Genomic DNA, 14,176 nt, shown 5'->3' on the forward strand with positions numbered 1-14,176 from the left:
GCCTGACCTTAGGCTAGCTCCTTCCCTTTCTGGGCCTAGGTTTCCGGAGGTATCACTCGGGCTAACACTGTCTTTCGCGATCATCCACCCACTGTGCGCGCCCGTGGTCACGCAGGTGCAGCCCAGTCAAAGCCCCTTTCCGTTACCCAAACGCACCCCACCCCCGGGGCCGCAAAGGAGAGCGCGGGAGACAGCAGCGGATTAGGCCTTTATTGCGGGGCGAGAGAAGCGCGGAGCTCAGATGCCCCTAGTTTACCGGCTTCGGCCTCCGCCCCGGCGCCGTCGGAGCCCTCGGCGGCCTTGTCGTGGAACGCTGACTTGTGCGCAGCGGCGACGTAGCTGGAGCCGCTGGGGTCGGAGAAGCGCAGCTGCACCAGTGGCAGGAATCGCTCGGTGGTGAAGTAGCGTAGGGCCGGGCGCGGGGCGCATAGCGCCTGGAGGAAGACCTGCAGCAGCGGGAGGAGGCGCGCTGGCCGGGGCTGGGCTGGAGAACCCGGGGGTCACCCCGCTCCCGCAGTCCTGCTCGGCGCTTACCTCGACCACCTCCTCCGGGTCCTGACCCGCCTCACGTATGACCCTCTCGCAGTGGCGACGGTAGCGGTTGAAGAGGTCGCGAGTCTCGACGTCCGCGCGGTCCAGCATCCCGCCCAGGCCGCCCTCCACCTTCTCGGGGAAGGGGGTGTGCACCGGGCCGCATTCGATGAGGCTCACGCTGCGGGCCGGAGAGCGGCGAGTGAGCGCGGGCGGATGCAAGCCCGGAAGGGAGGGCCAGAGGGGGCCTCGGGCTGCATTTATTTGAAAGCGGGTTTACAGCCGGAAAAGCGCCCCCATATCCCTTGGAGGTTGTGAGAGAGGCTCTGGCGTCAGAATGCCAACCTGGCCGGGTCACTTAAAACGGTGTGACCTTGGGTCAGTCACCGAGCCTCTCTGGGCCTGAGCTGTCCAATACCGACGCCTCACCAGCAGGGTGGACAGGTGGAACGAGAGGACGCGTGCCAAGCGCCCTGTATTGTGCCTGGCGCACAAGCAACGGGAGCCGCACTGGGGAAAATGCCTGAGAGCGGTTCCAACAAGATGGGGTGCTGAGATTCCCAAAGTCAGGGGTCAGGGGGCCCCCGGGGCAGGGCGGTGACTCACTGGACCCCGAAGGGCTGCAGCAGAATCGCCAGACTCTCGCACAAACCCTCGAGCGCGAACTTGCTGGCGCAGTAAACGGCGTTGAAGGGAAGCGCTGGGAGGGAGAGGAGTCTGCTGGGGCGCGTCCGGGAGGGGGTCTGCGGGGAGGGGCGCCGGAGGGTCCCGGGGCAGCCTCACCAGGCCCCTCCCCTTTTATTGGACACCCTCCTCCCCATCGCTCCTGATGAGCCACCCCCGCCCCGCGCGCCTCTGGCCCTTGGCCGCGTTCCGCTCACCCATCAAGCCGCCTATGCTCCCGGTCACCAATATGCGTCCCGAGCGGCGGCGCTTCATGTCCGGCAGGAAGGCCTGCAGCATCCGCACGGTCCCTGTTAGGTTCACGTCCAGCACGGCGTCCACGCTGCCCTCCTTGTGTGCCTCCAGCGGCCCCACCAGGCCCCGGCCTGCGTTACACACTGCGGGGAGAGAGACCCGACCCCGCCGCCTCACGCACGGCCCTCCTTCCCTCCTGTCCCCCCGTGCTCCGTGGGCTTCTGGACATCTTGGTTTGGACACAGAGTGAAGAAGGCTCTTGGGCTTGTTTTGCGGGGAGGCTCACCCAGCACGTCCACGCGGCCCTCGGTCACGCGTGCCTGGGCAGCGGCTATGGAATCTGCATCCCTCACGTCCAGCTGCAACGTCTCCAGGGAGCCGGGAAGGCACCCTCGGGACTGGGCGGCCTCCAACAGTGGGCCTTGTGACGCCAGGTCCCTCAGCGTGGCATACACTGGAGGTTCAGGGAGAGGACAAGGCTCTGAATTCCGGTCTTGCAGCCTTACTTAGGCCGGGAAGGAGTTGCTCCCTTCTCTCCACCCCGTTCCATCAGGTACCTTTGAAGCTCTGGGACGGGTCGGACGCCAGTCGCAGGGCCAGGTGTAGGCCAATGCCGGAGGAACAGCCGGTGATGAGTACCACAGTGCGGTCCATTGGGATGTGCGCAGGGAGAGACCCCGGAAATGCTGGGCTCTGGTCTCCGGGGATGGATATCACCTGCTTCGCTCCGCCCCTGCCCTCCAGGGTCCCCACCCCTTTATTATGTCTGCAGCACAATCTCAAGGCTGAGCCCTCCTGTGGGTCCCTGGCCTGCTCTCCAGGTCAAGGCAGAGAAGAGGGCCCCTGGCTTAGAAAGCCCCTTCTTTAAGTTGTTAGTCAGAGGGAGGGTGAAGTTTTTCAAACAGGAGGTATGAAGCTCCCATGTGGGCGCTGAGTGCCCTGGGCAGATCTTGCCTTGGCAAGCCTCTGTCCCAGCAAGCCTCTGTACCACAGGGACAATTTTTTGCCAAAGTTAGCGGCTGAGGGTGTGAAAGTGTTTTGGAAGGGTATTCTTGGTTCAAAGGTCAGGTGTGTATATGTGTGTTCAGTTGCTGGGTGGTGTCTGACTCTTTGCCACCCCATGGACTGTAGCTAGCCAGGCTCCTCTGTCCATGGAGTTCTCCAGGAGTGGGTTGCATTTCCTACTCCAGGGGATCTTCTTGACCCAGGGATCCAACCCATGTCTCTTGTGTCCCCTGCATTGGCAGGTGGATTCTTTACCACTGCGCCACCTGGGAAGCCTCAAAGATCAGGAGTTAGTATTAAAGCTGAGGAAGCTTGGTGGCTGAGTGAACCAGGAAGCAGCCTGATCTGGCTTTGACTGGTGAGGGCTGTGATCCAACCTTGGAGGAGGAGGAAAGGCGTGAACACGCACCAATGAGTGAAGACGAGCTGATCAACTTAATAGATGGTGTTTTGAGAGACAAGAACACGACAGATATAGGAACTATGCTGAGTGGCAAAAATCACTGCAGCAGACTTGATGTGGCCATGTGCTAGTTAGATGCTAATGTGACCCATTCTAATGTGATGGAAGGCTTTTGGTAATGCAGAATAACCCACTTTCAAAACAATACCAAACAGGTATTTTGGTAAAAACCTGTAGCAGCTTGTTACATTAGGGTGAGAAAAGAGAAATCAAAAAGCAGAGAAAGGGGACATATTGTAGTCCCCAAGTTCTGTTAAATCTCTAACTGGGCAAGGGTCTGATCAAAGAGTTCTTTTAAGAATATTGGATACTTGGAGATGAGCACTCAGAAACTGGACTGGAGAATGCTGCCAGGCTCTTGATTTTAATTTAAGCTACGCGTAAAGTATAACAAACTTTTGTTAACCAGACACATTTTTCAGTAACAGAAAGAATGGAATAAATGCCAGATATTTCCCCTGGGGATGTCCTGTCTCTTCAGGGAAATGTGTTCTGTATTCTGTAAATTTTCCCCTGGCCTAAATTAAATGATTATTTGTTCCAGACAAAGGAGTATTTATTAGACTATTTCAAAGTGACACCATCAGGGCTTCCTGGATGGCTCTGTGGTAAAGAATCCTCCTGCCAACGCAGGAGACATGGGTTCAATCCCTCATCCAGGATGATCACACATGCCTCAGAGCAACTAAGCCCGGGAGCCACAACCACTGAGCTCATGTGCCCTAGAGTCCTTGCTCTGCAACAAGAGAGGTGACTACAGTGAGAAGCCCGTCACTGGAACTGGAGAATAACCCCCACGACTGAAACTAGAGAAGAGTTCACACAGCAATAGACCCAGCACAGCCAAAAAAGAAAAAGTCACACCAGCAGAAAAATGTCAAATAGTTCAGCTAGACACAGTCTCTTAAGATTCTGTATGTCCTGGCACTTTAGAAATGATATGCCACTGATGTAAGTGATTCACCTTTTTCATTTTTTCAATATTTTATCAATATAAAACTACTGCCACATCCTTTGGAATTCCCAGGTGGCTCAGTGCCTGCCAATGCAGGAGATGCAGGAGATTCATGTTTGATCCTTGGGTAGGGAAGATCCATCGGAAGAGGAAAATGGCAACCTACTCCAGTATTGTTGTCTGGAGAATACCATGGACAGAGGAGCCAGGGGGGCTACGGTCCATGGGGTGGCAGAGTCGGACTTGACTAAGCACGCGTGAGCACGCCGTATCCTACACTTTTTTCTTCAACTAGGAGTGTTCTCAAATCTTAAAGTGTTCTTGGGACTTCTCTGGTGGTCCAGTGCAGAGGGCCTGGGTTCAGTCCCTGGTCAGGGAACTAGAATCCACATGCCACAACTAAGAGTTCGCATGCTATGACTAAAGACCTCACATGCCGCAGGGAGATGGAAGATCTTCCGTGTCACAGCTAAGACCCAGGGCAGCCAAATAAATAAATTTTAAAAATTAAAGTATTCTGTTTCTCATCATTAGCAAATGTTTTAGCTTTCTAAATATTTGTATTTAACTGTTGCTTCTAGGGTTTTGTTTTTGTAGTTTAGAAACTCTTAGGGATATAAAGACTTTTATCCTTTCTGCTTGAAACAGCAGGGGTGAACACTAGCCAGACTAGCCTAAGTGAAAAATGAAAAGATTCTTCACTAAGCACAGTGATTAACCTGATATAAGTTAGATTTGGAAGGAATGTTTTAATTACCTCTTCTAGCCTGAATACATGAATTCTTTCAGATCAGGAAAGACTAGACAAAGCAGCAGCAGCTGATTATAATTTGGTTTATGGCCTGTCAGATGTGCTGTGATAGGAAATCTGAAATGACGGTTAAAGGGGAAAAAAGTTCCATAAAATTTTCTGTAAGTGATATAGAGGCTTGTTTTCTGAAGTATTCTTATAAGAAAAACAAGTATTTGTAAAATGGTTTCCGTGTCAAGTATTTGTCAATTAAAGCTGAACTGTATTCTATTCTTGTTATATTTCATTATTTTGAAAGATTTATATAATCAATTCTGGATGTATGACCAATAAAACTAATAAAACACTTAGGAAGCCAAGGCAAGAGGGCAGGGAGACCTGACCTCACCAGCGTCCAGGCTACAGACCCGAGTCCTCGCTGGCATCATGACATTGACATTCTTTTTTTGTTTTTCTTTTTGCTGTGCCACATGGCAAGTGGGATCTTAGTTCCCTGACCAGGGATGGAGCCTGCACCCCCTACAGTGGAAACAAGGCGTCTTAACCACTGGACCGCAAGAATCCAGCACTGACATTCTGACACACCCATCCAGGTGATTTACCAGTTTATTAAGTTGTATTAAAACAGTACTTTGATCCCGAATTTGGGATGTGGGGGAAGGCAGCTCAGCCCCTCCAGACAGTCCGCGCCTGACCCCATGGGTCAGTGAGTTCCTTCACTCAGGCCTGAGGTGCTCCTGTGACGCCTGCCCAGCCCCAGGCCCTGGAAACCCGCTCAGGTTTGGAGTCTGGGGAGAAGGTGGCTTGAGAGTGGTTAACTGTCAGAAGGAGACAGCCCGGGGGTAATATTTGAGGAAGAGCTTCTTGACCAGGTCCACTGTGTCTCCTTCAGGCTGGCTAGGATACCTCCTTTTGTCAAGGACAAAGGTCTGTTCGAGTTGGAAGGCGTTCCTGTCAAACTGGTGCTGCTGGAAGGGGACACCCTGGACCAGGCTCTCCACCAGCGTCTCTGTGAAGAGCCGCCAGCGGGGGGCGTAGTAGTCAGCCACCAGTCCTGCCAGCTGCTTGTTGGCATAGTCTAGGATGTTGCCCTCCGGCCCCCACAGGGTCAGCTGGTAGCGGCTGTTCTGCTCATAGAAATGGGCCTCAGTCTCACTGACCGCTGCCTGTCGGGCCTGCTCCAGCCAGCTGCCCAGCAGGAAGTGGCAGTCACTGGCCAGCACCTGGTCAAGGGCAGGCAGGAGCTCGTAGGCCAGGATGCCTCCTGCCCTCGTCAGGGGAACCAGCTCCTTCTTCAGATAGGCTGTCCTCATCTCTTCGTAGTACAAGCTGACCAGCTCCTGGACTGCCTGGCGGGTCACGTCTACCAGGTCGTAGCGGAAGGCCGGGCTGCTGGCCAGGGTGGAGGTGGCTGTCAGCAGCAGCCGCCAGGCTTCAAATACATCTGATCGGTTGTACCAGACAGTGGTGACCATCTGTAGGGATGGTCGCCTGACCAGCGGGCTGTGATTGTGTCCCCGGCACTCTTCGCCCGAGCAGTTGTAGACACTCCTTAGCAGCAGCCGCCACGCTGCCTCTGCATCCCCATGGGAGACCCCATACCGCCGGGCTGCAAAGCTGGTTACCCAGGCCCCCAAATCGGCCACTGGGTCCTTCTGCCAGCCCAGCTCAGCCATGAGGGCATAGACCACCTCGTTCTGGCCAATGCCCTCGGGGGCCATGCCCGTGCCTACCATGGTGGAGTTGGGGAAGCGGCGGGCGGTTGTGGGGCCTTGGTTCACAGACTCTAGGGCCCCGAACAGGCCATGGTTGCCCCCGAAGTTATGCAGCATGCACCAGATGAAGGGCTGGCCCTGGAAGGAGGCTGTGCGGACGTACACGGGCTGGCTCTCAGCGAACAGGTCCAGAATGAGGAGGCGGCCACGGGGCACGGCACCCAGCACAGCCGCCACCTGGGCGGGCCCCCAGAACTCAGGCTGGTGCTGGAAGAGCCAGCCTTGGAGCAGCCACACAGCGTCAGGGTCCACTGTGGGAGGCAGAGGACAGGAGGGTGATGAGAGGAGAGAGGGGGCAGGGAGTATTCACCCCACTTTACAGATGAAGAAACAGAGGTCCAGAGAAGTTAAATGACTCTATCACACTCTATCATGTCCCTGTAAATCATCCCCCCACCCGCATTATCAGGACATTTCATCACACATACCCTTCCCCCGGGACTACCAGTTGAGTACTGCAAAGCTTCAGGGAGCATCAGAATTACCCAGAGGGCTGGGCCCCAGCCCCCCTCATTCTGATTCAGGAGATGGGGGAGGTTGAGAACCTGCAATCCGACAGGCCCTGGGGTGACGCTGCTGGTCCCAGACCACACTTGGAGCACTGCTGCTCAAGGAAGCCTGAGCCAATTCACCCCAATCTGCCCCTTCCCAGCTGACACTGAGGCCTCCCCAAGCCATCTCTGACCTGGCCCTTCTCCTGCCATCCCCTGTTAGTGGCTGGGAGGAGTGCTGTGTTCATATCTGTGTACCAGGAAGGGCACCTTATTGATTGGGGACACATCTCTAACCTCTAGCCTACCAGCATACATGTGTGCGTGTGTTAAGCCACTTAGTCATGTCCAACTCTTGGCAACCCTGTGGACTGTAGCCCTCCAGACTCCTCTGTCCATGGAATTCTCCAGGCAAGAATACTGGAGAGGATATGCACACCTTCCTCCAGGGGATCTTCCCAACCCAGGGATTGAACCCGTTATCTCTTGTGTCTCCTGCATTGGCAGGCAGGTTCTTTACCACTAGCGCCACCTGAGAAGCCCTCAGCATGGAGGTAGAGACCAAATAAAAAATTTTCAATAGTCAGCACTTAATGACACTTTACTCTGGGCCAGGCATCAGTCTATTTATGAGCGAGCCCCTTTTGCAGATGAAGCAGCCGAGGTACTGGGAGGGAGGGGATCTGCTGCAAGTCTTGCAGGCAGGATGTGGCAGGGCCGGTGAGGAAGCAGGGTGTCCGCTCCAGGGCTCACCTCTCAACCACAGCGTGACTAAATGAGATGATGTTTGTGTACAAGTGCTTGGGAAATGGTAAAGTGCTGTGTGTCACAGTGAGGTGTTACAATTCCCCATCCCTCCTCCCAACCCCCTGACCTCTGCCACCTCCATCTCGAGGGCCCAGGGGACTTCCCTTTCTCACCTCCCACTGGCACCATACCTGCGGTCATGGCCTGGTAGACAGCGGCGGTGGCTGCAGCCAGGTAAGAGGGCTTCGAGGACGGGGGCTGCATCTCGTTGAAAGTGTCAGCCCCGTAGATGTGGTCCGTGCCGAACTCTTTGGTCAGCTCCCGCAGGAAAAGGCTCCCCACGAGGGGGAAGAGGGGATCTTCTGGAGCCAGGAGGAAGGAGCAGGAGTAGGAGCAGTTGAAATGGCCCCAGCTGCCCATCTGGGTGACATTGACCTGAGGGAACACCCTAGTGCGGGGGAGGGGGTGACAGTTCAGACATTTACCAGAGGCCGATGCAGTACTTTCCTCTAGCCTCACTGACACCTGCCGTTCTGGGAGCCCTCATGCCTCTGGGCCTTTGCCCATGCTGTGCCCTGGGCCTGGAGCTCTTGCTTCCCCCCTCCCTGCTGATGCATCTGGTTACTCCTCGACATCCTTTTCGTGTCCCCTGTCTGGAAAGCTTTGGCTGTCTCTCCTCCTCCCACAGAGGATGAGATGGTTGGATGGCATCACCAACCAATGGACATGAGTTTAAGCAAACTCCAGGAGATAGTGAACGCCAGGGAAGGGAAGTCTGGCGTTCTGCAGTCCACAGGGTGGCAAAGGGTCGGACAGGACTGAGTGACGGAACAAGAAGCCCTTCCCTCTGGCTTAAATAAATGATACCACCTCTGCGCTGAGCCCTTGCTGCCCCTCCCTTCCCCAAGCAGAAGTGACCTTGATGGAGAATTGGACCACATCCATTCCTTATCACTGGGTTGTATCCCCCTAGTAACGTGTCTCCCACCAGGAGCAGGGTCTCTGTGCACCTTCGTGGCTGCATCCCCAGCCCCCAGCCCAGGGCCTGCTCTGGCAGCCCCAGACAGTCTGACAAACGTTGGCTAAATGTACGAATGAGTTTCTTGCTGCCGAGCTGAGAAGGCCAAGGAGTGGCCAGTGGGGCCAGCAGCATGTGCTGAGTGCTGAGGGCAGTAGGAACCAGGCACTTATAGGCCCAAGGGAGGTGATAACTGATGCTGGGGGCCCCTGGCAAGGCTTCCTGAAGGAGAGGAGGTCTCAGTTGGGCCTTGAAGAAATTGACCAGCCACAGCTGAGGATGTGTGTAGCACAGAGGAGCAGAAGAGCACCCCTACCATCACTAAGAGCTGCCATTTGCTAAGACTCTGTGCCAAGCCATACATATATTTTACAAGTGAGGAAACTGAGGCCCAGAGCAGTCAAGGTCACATGGCTAGTCAGTAACAGAACCAGGAATCAAGCCCAGGCCTACATCCAGAGCTTGAGTTTTTCTTCAAATAGTGTCTTGCAGGGGAACATATATTCTCTCTCTGAGCTGAATGGGGAGGGGGTGGACGGGGGGTACATCACCTGGTGAGAGCCTTGGGGACATGCCCTGCAAACGCCGGCAGCACAGGGATCATACCAAATGAGCGCATCCGGTCAAGGATCCGATGCTGGGAGGAACAGAAGGGGTGGTGGTGAGCATACCCGCCCCCCCTCCCCCCTCCAGGGGGAGGTCTCCTCTCTCCCAAGGCACACAGAGTCCCCCTACTCCCACTCCAGACCTGTGACTATCCAGCATCCATTCTGCCCCTTCCATTCTCCATCCTTTTACCTGCAGGTAAAGCTGCTTGAGGTGCCAGGATGCGGGCAGGGGGCCACTCCAGGTGTGCAAGTTGCCCATGCGCCCCCAGGCCAGGAAGGCAGGACCAGTGAAGTATTCATCAATCTCTGTCTGGGTCAGACCCAAGGCCAGATACACCTGAGGAGGAAGGCAAGCCCCACACATATAAACCACTCATCTCTATTCACTGATTCATTCACTCGACAAACACACATCCCTCTCTTCTCTGTGCCCTAGAGTTCCTAAGACAAGCTCTGATCCCTGCCTGCAAGGAGCCCACAGTCCAGAAGAAATAGATCAGTTAGCAGGTGAGTTTGCGAATGTCACTCTTGGTGCATAGGTGGGGTGAGGCACAAAGGGGTTCTCCCTCAAATGGGGAAGGGGCTTAGAAGGCTTCATGGAGCAAGCAGGGCTAGCATGATGGGTGAGGGCAGCTCTGCAAGGAGCTTAAGCAGCCCCAGGTGCAGCCAGAGCTCTCAGGGCTCAGCCATGGAAGCTCCCAGGCTGGGCAGAGCCCGATGGTAACAGGGAATTCCTGGGTGTGTTCAAAGTTGAAGGTCTCCCCTAGATTCACATTTCAGAAATGACACTCTGGTACAACTCTGAGAGCCAGGAGTCTTGTTTTGAAAGGAAAATATTTCTTAAGAGAGCTCTCTAAGCGCTAATGACCAGGAGGTCACTCAAGAAGTGTAATTTATGCATGTCTCAGCCAGAATGGTATCTGACTTTTTAATCTGATCAAGTCATCCAAAAGGCCTCCTAGAAACTCAAGATACTTATCAGGCCTTTACCCTAAAATAACTTGCAATCAATGTCTGTCAGTCACAATTCCCATCAGGGAACTTCTAACAGTCTCATGGCTTCCAAAAAAAAAAAGCCCCTACTTCTCTTTCTCAGAACACTCTTTCAGGTATCTGAGCCTGTGTTTCCCAAATGGCAATTAGTAAAGTCTCCCAAATAAACTCTTCTTATATGCAGCCTCTTGCATTATTTTTTGGTTGATGCTCTTCAGAGGCTGTGGTGGGCAGGCGACCAAGGAGAGGGGACTGAGAGCCTGAACTGGCGCCATGAAGAAGGATGGAGAGGAAGAGGACAAGGCAGAGCAAGAGCTGCTAATGAAACAGAATCCAGAGAAGCAGCTGACTGACCCAGGTGGGGTGGGGAGACAGGGAAACCTGGCTTCTTAATGTTTACTGGGGGTGCTGGGGCCCAGCCCTGGGGAAGTGCTCCCACGTGTGTGTCTCAACCATGAAAGCTGGGAGGCTGGAGCCATCACTCCTGCTATCAAGACTTCTGGAGCCCTAGTCTCTGTGCCAGATACTGAGCTGATGTGGGGGAGGCAGGACACCTGGGGTGTGGTGGGCACCCACCCGCTGCCAGATGGCCTCCTGGCCGCTCCAGGCCAGCGCCAGGTTGATTCCATTCAGCGCCATCCAGTCGATCTCCTGCTCCCAGCGGGCCCAGTCCCACCACAGGAAGGAGTAGCTTTGTGTGCACACATTCTGGTAATAGCGGTACCTGCAGGCAGGGGCAGGAGCTGGGGCATGGCCCTAGGGGCAAAGAGGAGGTCTCTCAGCCCTGAGGGTACACCATAGGGAGAAGACCTGGGGGAGCAGCTTGCCCTGCCACCCCAGATGGAGCCCAGAGAGGAGTGGCTCCGGGTGTAGCCCCTAGACTACTGCTTCACTCCAGGATCCAACCCAGATGCAGCAGAGACTCTGAGGCTTGAGCTTCCAAGGTGTCCACCCACCTATCCCCAGCACTCAGCTCTCTAGCCTCCCAGATATGAGAGGGCACATTCCATTTTCATTCCTACTCTGGGTACAGTGTGCCCCTGTCCTGTAAGGGGGATCCCTCTCCCCACAGTCTAATGGGGAGACAGCTGTGTGAACCCATCATCTCAGGACAGTGGGGCAAGCGCTCGAGCAGACGCCTGTGCCAGGCTGGGTGTCACTCCTCAGGGAGCATCTTCGAAGAGAGGGTGGGGTAGGAACGGAACAGCATTTACTGCTCATCGATTGTGCACCACAAATTCTACACCCCGCACCGTGCAAATCATCACAATAAGAAAGGCACCACTGCATGGGAGAGGTCATTGTTTCCACTTTTCCGTTGTTTCCCGCTGAGGCTCAGAGAGGCCAAGTGACTTACTCAAGGATACTCAGCTTTTAGAATCAGAGCTGGAGTCTGAAGCCAGTGCTTGCTAGCAGCTGGGCACTGGGGCGGGGCGGGGACTTCGGCCCGAGGGGGCGCCCCTGGCGGGGGGAGGGGGCGGGAACGGGGGCAGCGGGAGCTGTAGGGGAGCCGACCGGCGGGGTCCGGTCGCGGTACCTGTTGGGTGTGGCCTCGGTCAGCTCCTCCGGCACAGCGGGCAGGGGCTGCGGTAAGCGCAGCTGAGAGCCCGACCAGGCCACGTGGCAGCCGCAGAAGTCGCGCAGGTATCGGTGGAGCCCCGCGGCGGCGGCCACGCCCGTGGAGCCGAGCACCTGCACCCGTGTCCCGGCACCGCCGCCGCTCAGGCGGTAGGTGTCCAGGCCGGACTCGGTCGCCAGGGAGCGCTCCACCGACACGGAGAAGGCGGCCGCTGGCCCGGGCCCCAGAAGCCGGACTAGCAGCTCCCGCACGGCCGCCGCCTCTCGGGCCTCGTCCCCGGTCGAACCTCCCGCCGTGAGGAGCAGGAACCCCAGAGCCGCGGCCACCCCCATGGCCTCCATGGTCCAGCGGTCCTCAGCCCGGCTGTGGCCCCGTGGGGAACCAATGGGGACCAGGGACCAGGGCCGGCCCGGCAGCGCCCAATCAGCTGCGGGCCTCAGGTCACGTGGAACTGAAGGTAAAACCCGCCGGCGACCGGGAAACACAGCTTCGGGGCCCCGCACCAGCTTCTTGTGGGTGTTTTCCGACCACACTCGGTCCAAGAGCGCGTGACTCTAGTGATTTCAAAAGTCCAGGACGGGATGTGACTCGCAGCCCTTCACAAGCGCCGTTGGGTATAATGTGCTTTCACGTACAAATCACTTTCCTTCCATCCATCCTACCATTTGATAAATTTTTTTTTTTTGATAAATATTTGACATTGATTTTGTACCAGGCACTACCACCCCTCTCCTGAGACCTACAAACCAAGTACTTATATAAACAAAGATTAATATTATACAATTGACCCTTGAACTGTGCGCGTGTGTTAGGAGTGCTGACCCCACTGGCAGTCGAGATATAACTTGACAGTCAGCTCTCCTGTATCCAGGGTACTACACCCGCAGATCATGTAGTACAGTAACTCGTATTTATGGGAAAACATTCCTGTGTAAGTGGACCTGTGCAGTTCAAATGGGTGTTGTTCAAGGGTCCAGTGTAGTTGTGATGCTGTGCAGGGTACCCAGCCAAAGGCTTCCAAAGGGATGTGACATTTAATCTGAATTAAATTGGGATTGACTAGGAGAAGACGAAGGGGAAGACCATTCCTCGGAGAAAAAAATATACATATGAATACCCAGGAAGAGTAAGGAAAGAGCTGAGCAGGTTTGAGGAACTAAAAGGTCAGGAAGTCGGAGGACAGATGTGTCATGTGAGCCTGGGCTGACCAAGGAGCAGGGTCTAGTGGATGTGTCAATGGCTCTCATGTGATCCATAAGTGGTAGCAGCTGCTGAACAGGACGGGAGTTATCTTTTTTTTTTTTTTTAACTTCTCATTTTATACTGGAGTATGGCCAATTAACAATGCTGTGATAATTTTAGGCACACAGCAAGGGACTCAGTCATACATATACATATATCCATTTTCCCCCAAACTCCCCTCCCTTCCAGCCTGCCACATAACATTGAGCAAAGTTCCCTGTGCTATACAGTAGGTCCTTATTGGTTATTCATTTTAAGTATGGCAGTGTGTACATGTCCATCCCAAACTCCCTAACTAATCTGTCCCCCCATCCTTCCTCCCTGGCAACCATAATTTTGTTCTCTGTGACTCTTTCTGTTTTGTAAATAAGTTCATTTGTATAATTTTTTTTAGATTCTGCATATAAGGGATGTCATATGATATTTCTCCTTCTCTGACTCACTTCACTCAGTATGACAATCTCTATGTCCATGCATGTTGTTACAAGTGGCATTATTTCCTTCTTTTTAATGACTATTATTCCACTGTGTATATGTACAACATCATCTTTATCCATTCCTGTCAATGGACATTAGGCTGCTTCCGTGTCTTGGCTGTTGCAAACACTGCTGCAATGATCACTGGGGTGCATGTATCATTTTGGACCATGTTTTCTCTGGACATATGCCCAGGAGTGGGATGGCAGGGTCACATGGTAGCTCAACTTTTATTTTTTTAAGGAACTTCCATACAGTTGTCCACAGTGGCTGCACCAATTTACATTCCCACCAACAGTGTCGGAGGGTTTCCTTCTCCAGGACGGGGATTATCTTCATTTTACATACTGGGAAACTGAGGGCCAGAGAAAGGAAGTAACTTTGAGAAGATCAATGACAAGTAGGACAGCAGGACTAGGACTAGAACCAGAAAGCCTTAAGTCTCAGATGAGTGTTCTTGCCACCATCCCCTGAGAGATGCAACATTTCATGCTGCTTACCGGCAGCGAGGGGTTGAGTAGGGCTGTGTGGTGGCCAGGAGTGGTGGGCCCTTTAGAAAGACTGCACTTTCTAAAAGGATTCTGAGCCCTTTTGGAGGCAAGTGCAGCTTTTACCAGATTGTC

At 54.4% G+C, this 14,176-nt stretch overlaps 2 protein-coding genes across 3 annotated transcripts; both read right to left on the reverse strand.

The window, feature by feature from the left end:
* Nucleotides 1–196: 196 nt before the first annotated feature.
* On the reverse strand, nucleotides 197–2,166 carry HSD17B1 (hydroxysteroid 17-beta dehydrogenase 1). 2 transcript variants are annotated; one of them, XM_006055742.4, is made up of 6 exons: nucleotides 2,007–2,166; nucleotides 1,736–1,903; nucleotides 1,413–1,592; nucleotides 1,138–1,231; nucleotides 535–712; nucleotides 197–446 (listed from the first exon to the last, which is right to left on the reverse strand). In XM_006055742.4, the coding sequence occupies exons 1-6, from the start codon at nucleotides 2,101–2,103 to the stop codon at nucleotides 210–212; spliced, it is 954 nt and encodes a 317-aa protein (XP_006055804.3). In that variant the 5' UTR covers nucleotides 2,104–2,166; the 3' UTR covers nucleotides 197–209. The 2 variants fall into 2 exon arrangements, with proteins under 2 accessions (XP_006055804.3, XP_044794877.2); XM_044938942.2 differs by having other exon boundaries at nucleotides 1,736–1,930; nucleotides 2,007–2,160.
* Nucleotides 2,167–5,211: 3,045 nt separating this feature from the next.
* Nucleotides 5,212–12,223, reverse strand: NAGLU (N-acetyl-alpha-glucosaminidase). The gene is made up of 6 exons (XM_006055743.4): nucleotides 11,793–12,223; nucleotides 10,832–10,979; nucleotides 9,453–9,599; nucleotides 9,206–9,291; nucleotides 7,828–8,084; nucleotides 5,212–6,649 (listed from the first exon to the last, which is right to left on the reverse strand). The coding sequence occupies exons 1-6, from the start codon at nucleotides 12,173–12,175 to the stop codon at nucleotides 5,445–5,447; spliced, it is 2,226 nt and encodes a 741-aa protein (XP_006055805.3). The 5' UTR covers nucleotides 12,176–12,223; the 3' UTR covers nucleotides 5,212–5,444.
* Between the last annotated feature and the right edge of the window lie 1,953 nt (nucleotides 12,224–14,176).

This window comes from Bubalus bubalis, chromosome 3 (genome assembly GCF_019923935.1).
Source record: "Bubalus bubalis isolate 160015118507 breed Murrah chromosome 3, NDDB_SH_1, whole genome shotgun sequence".
NCBI lineage: Eukaryota > Metazoa > Chordata > Mammalia > Artiodactyla > Bovidae > Bubalus > Bubalus bubalis.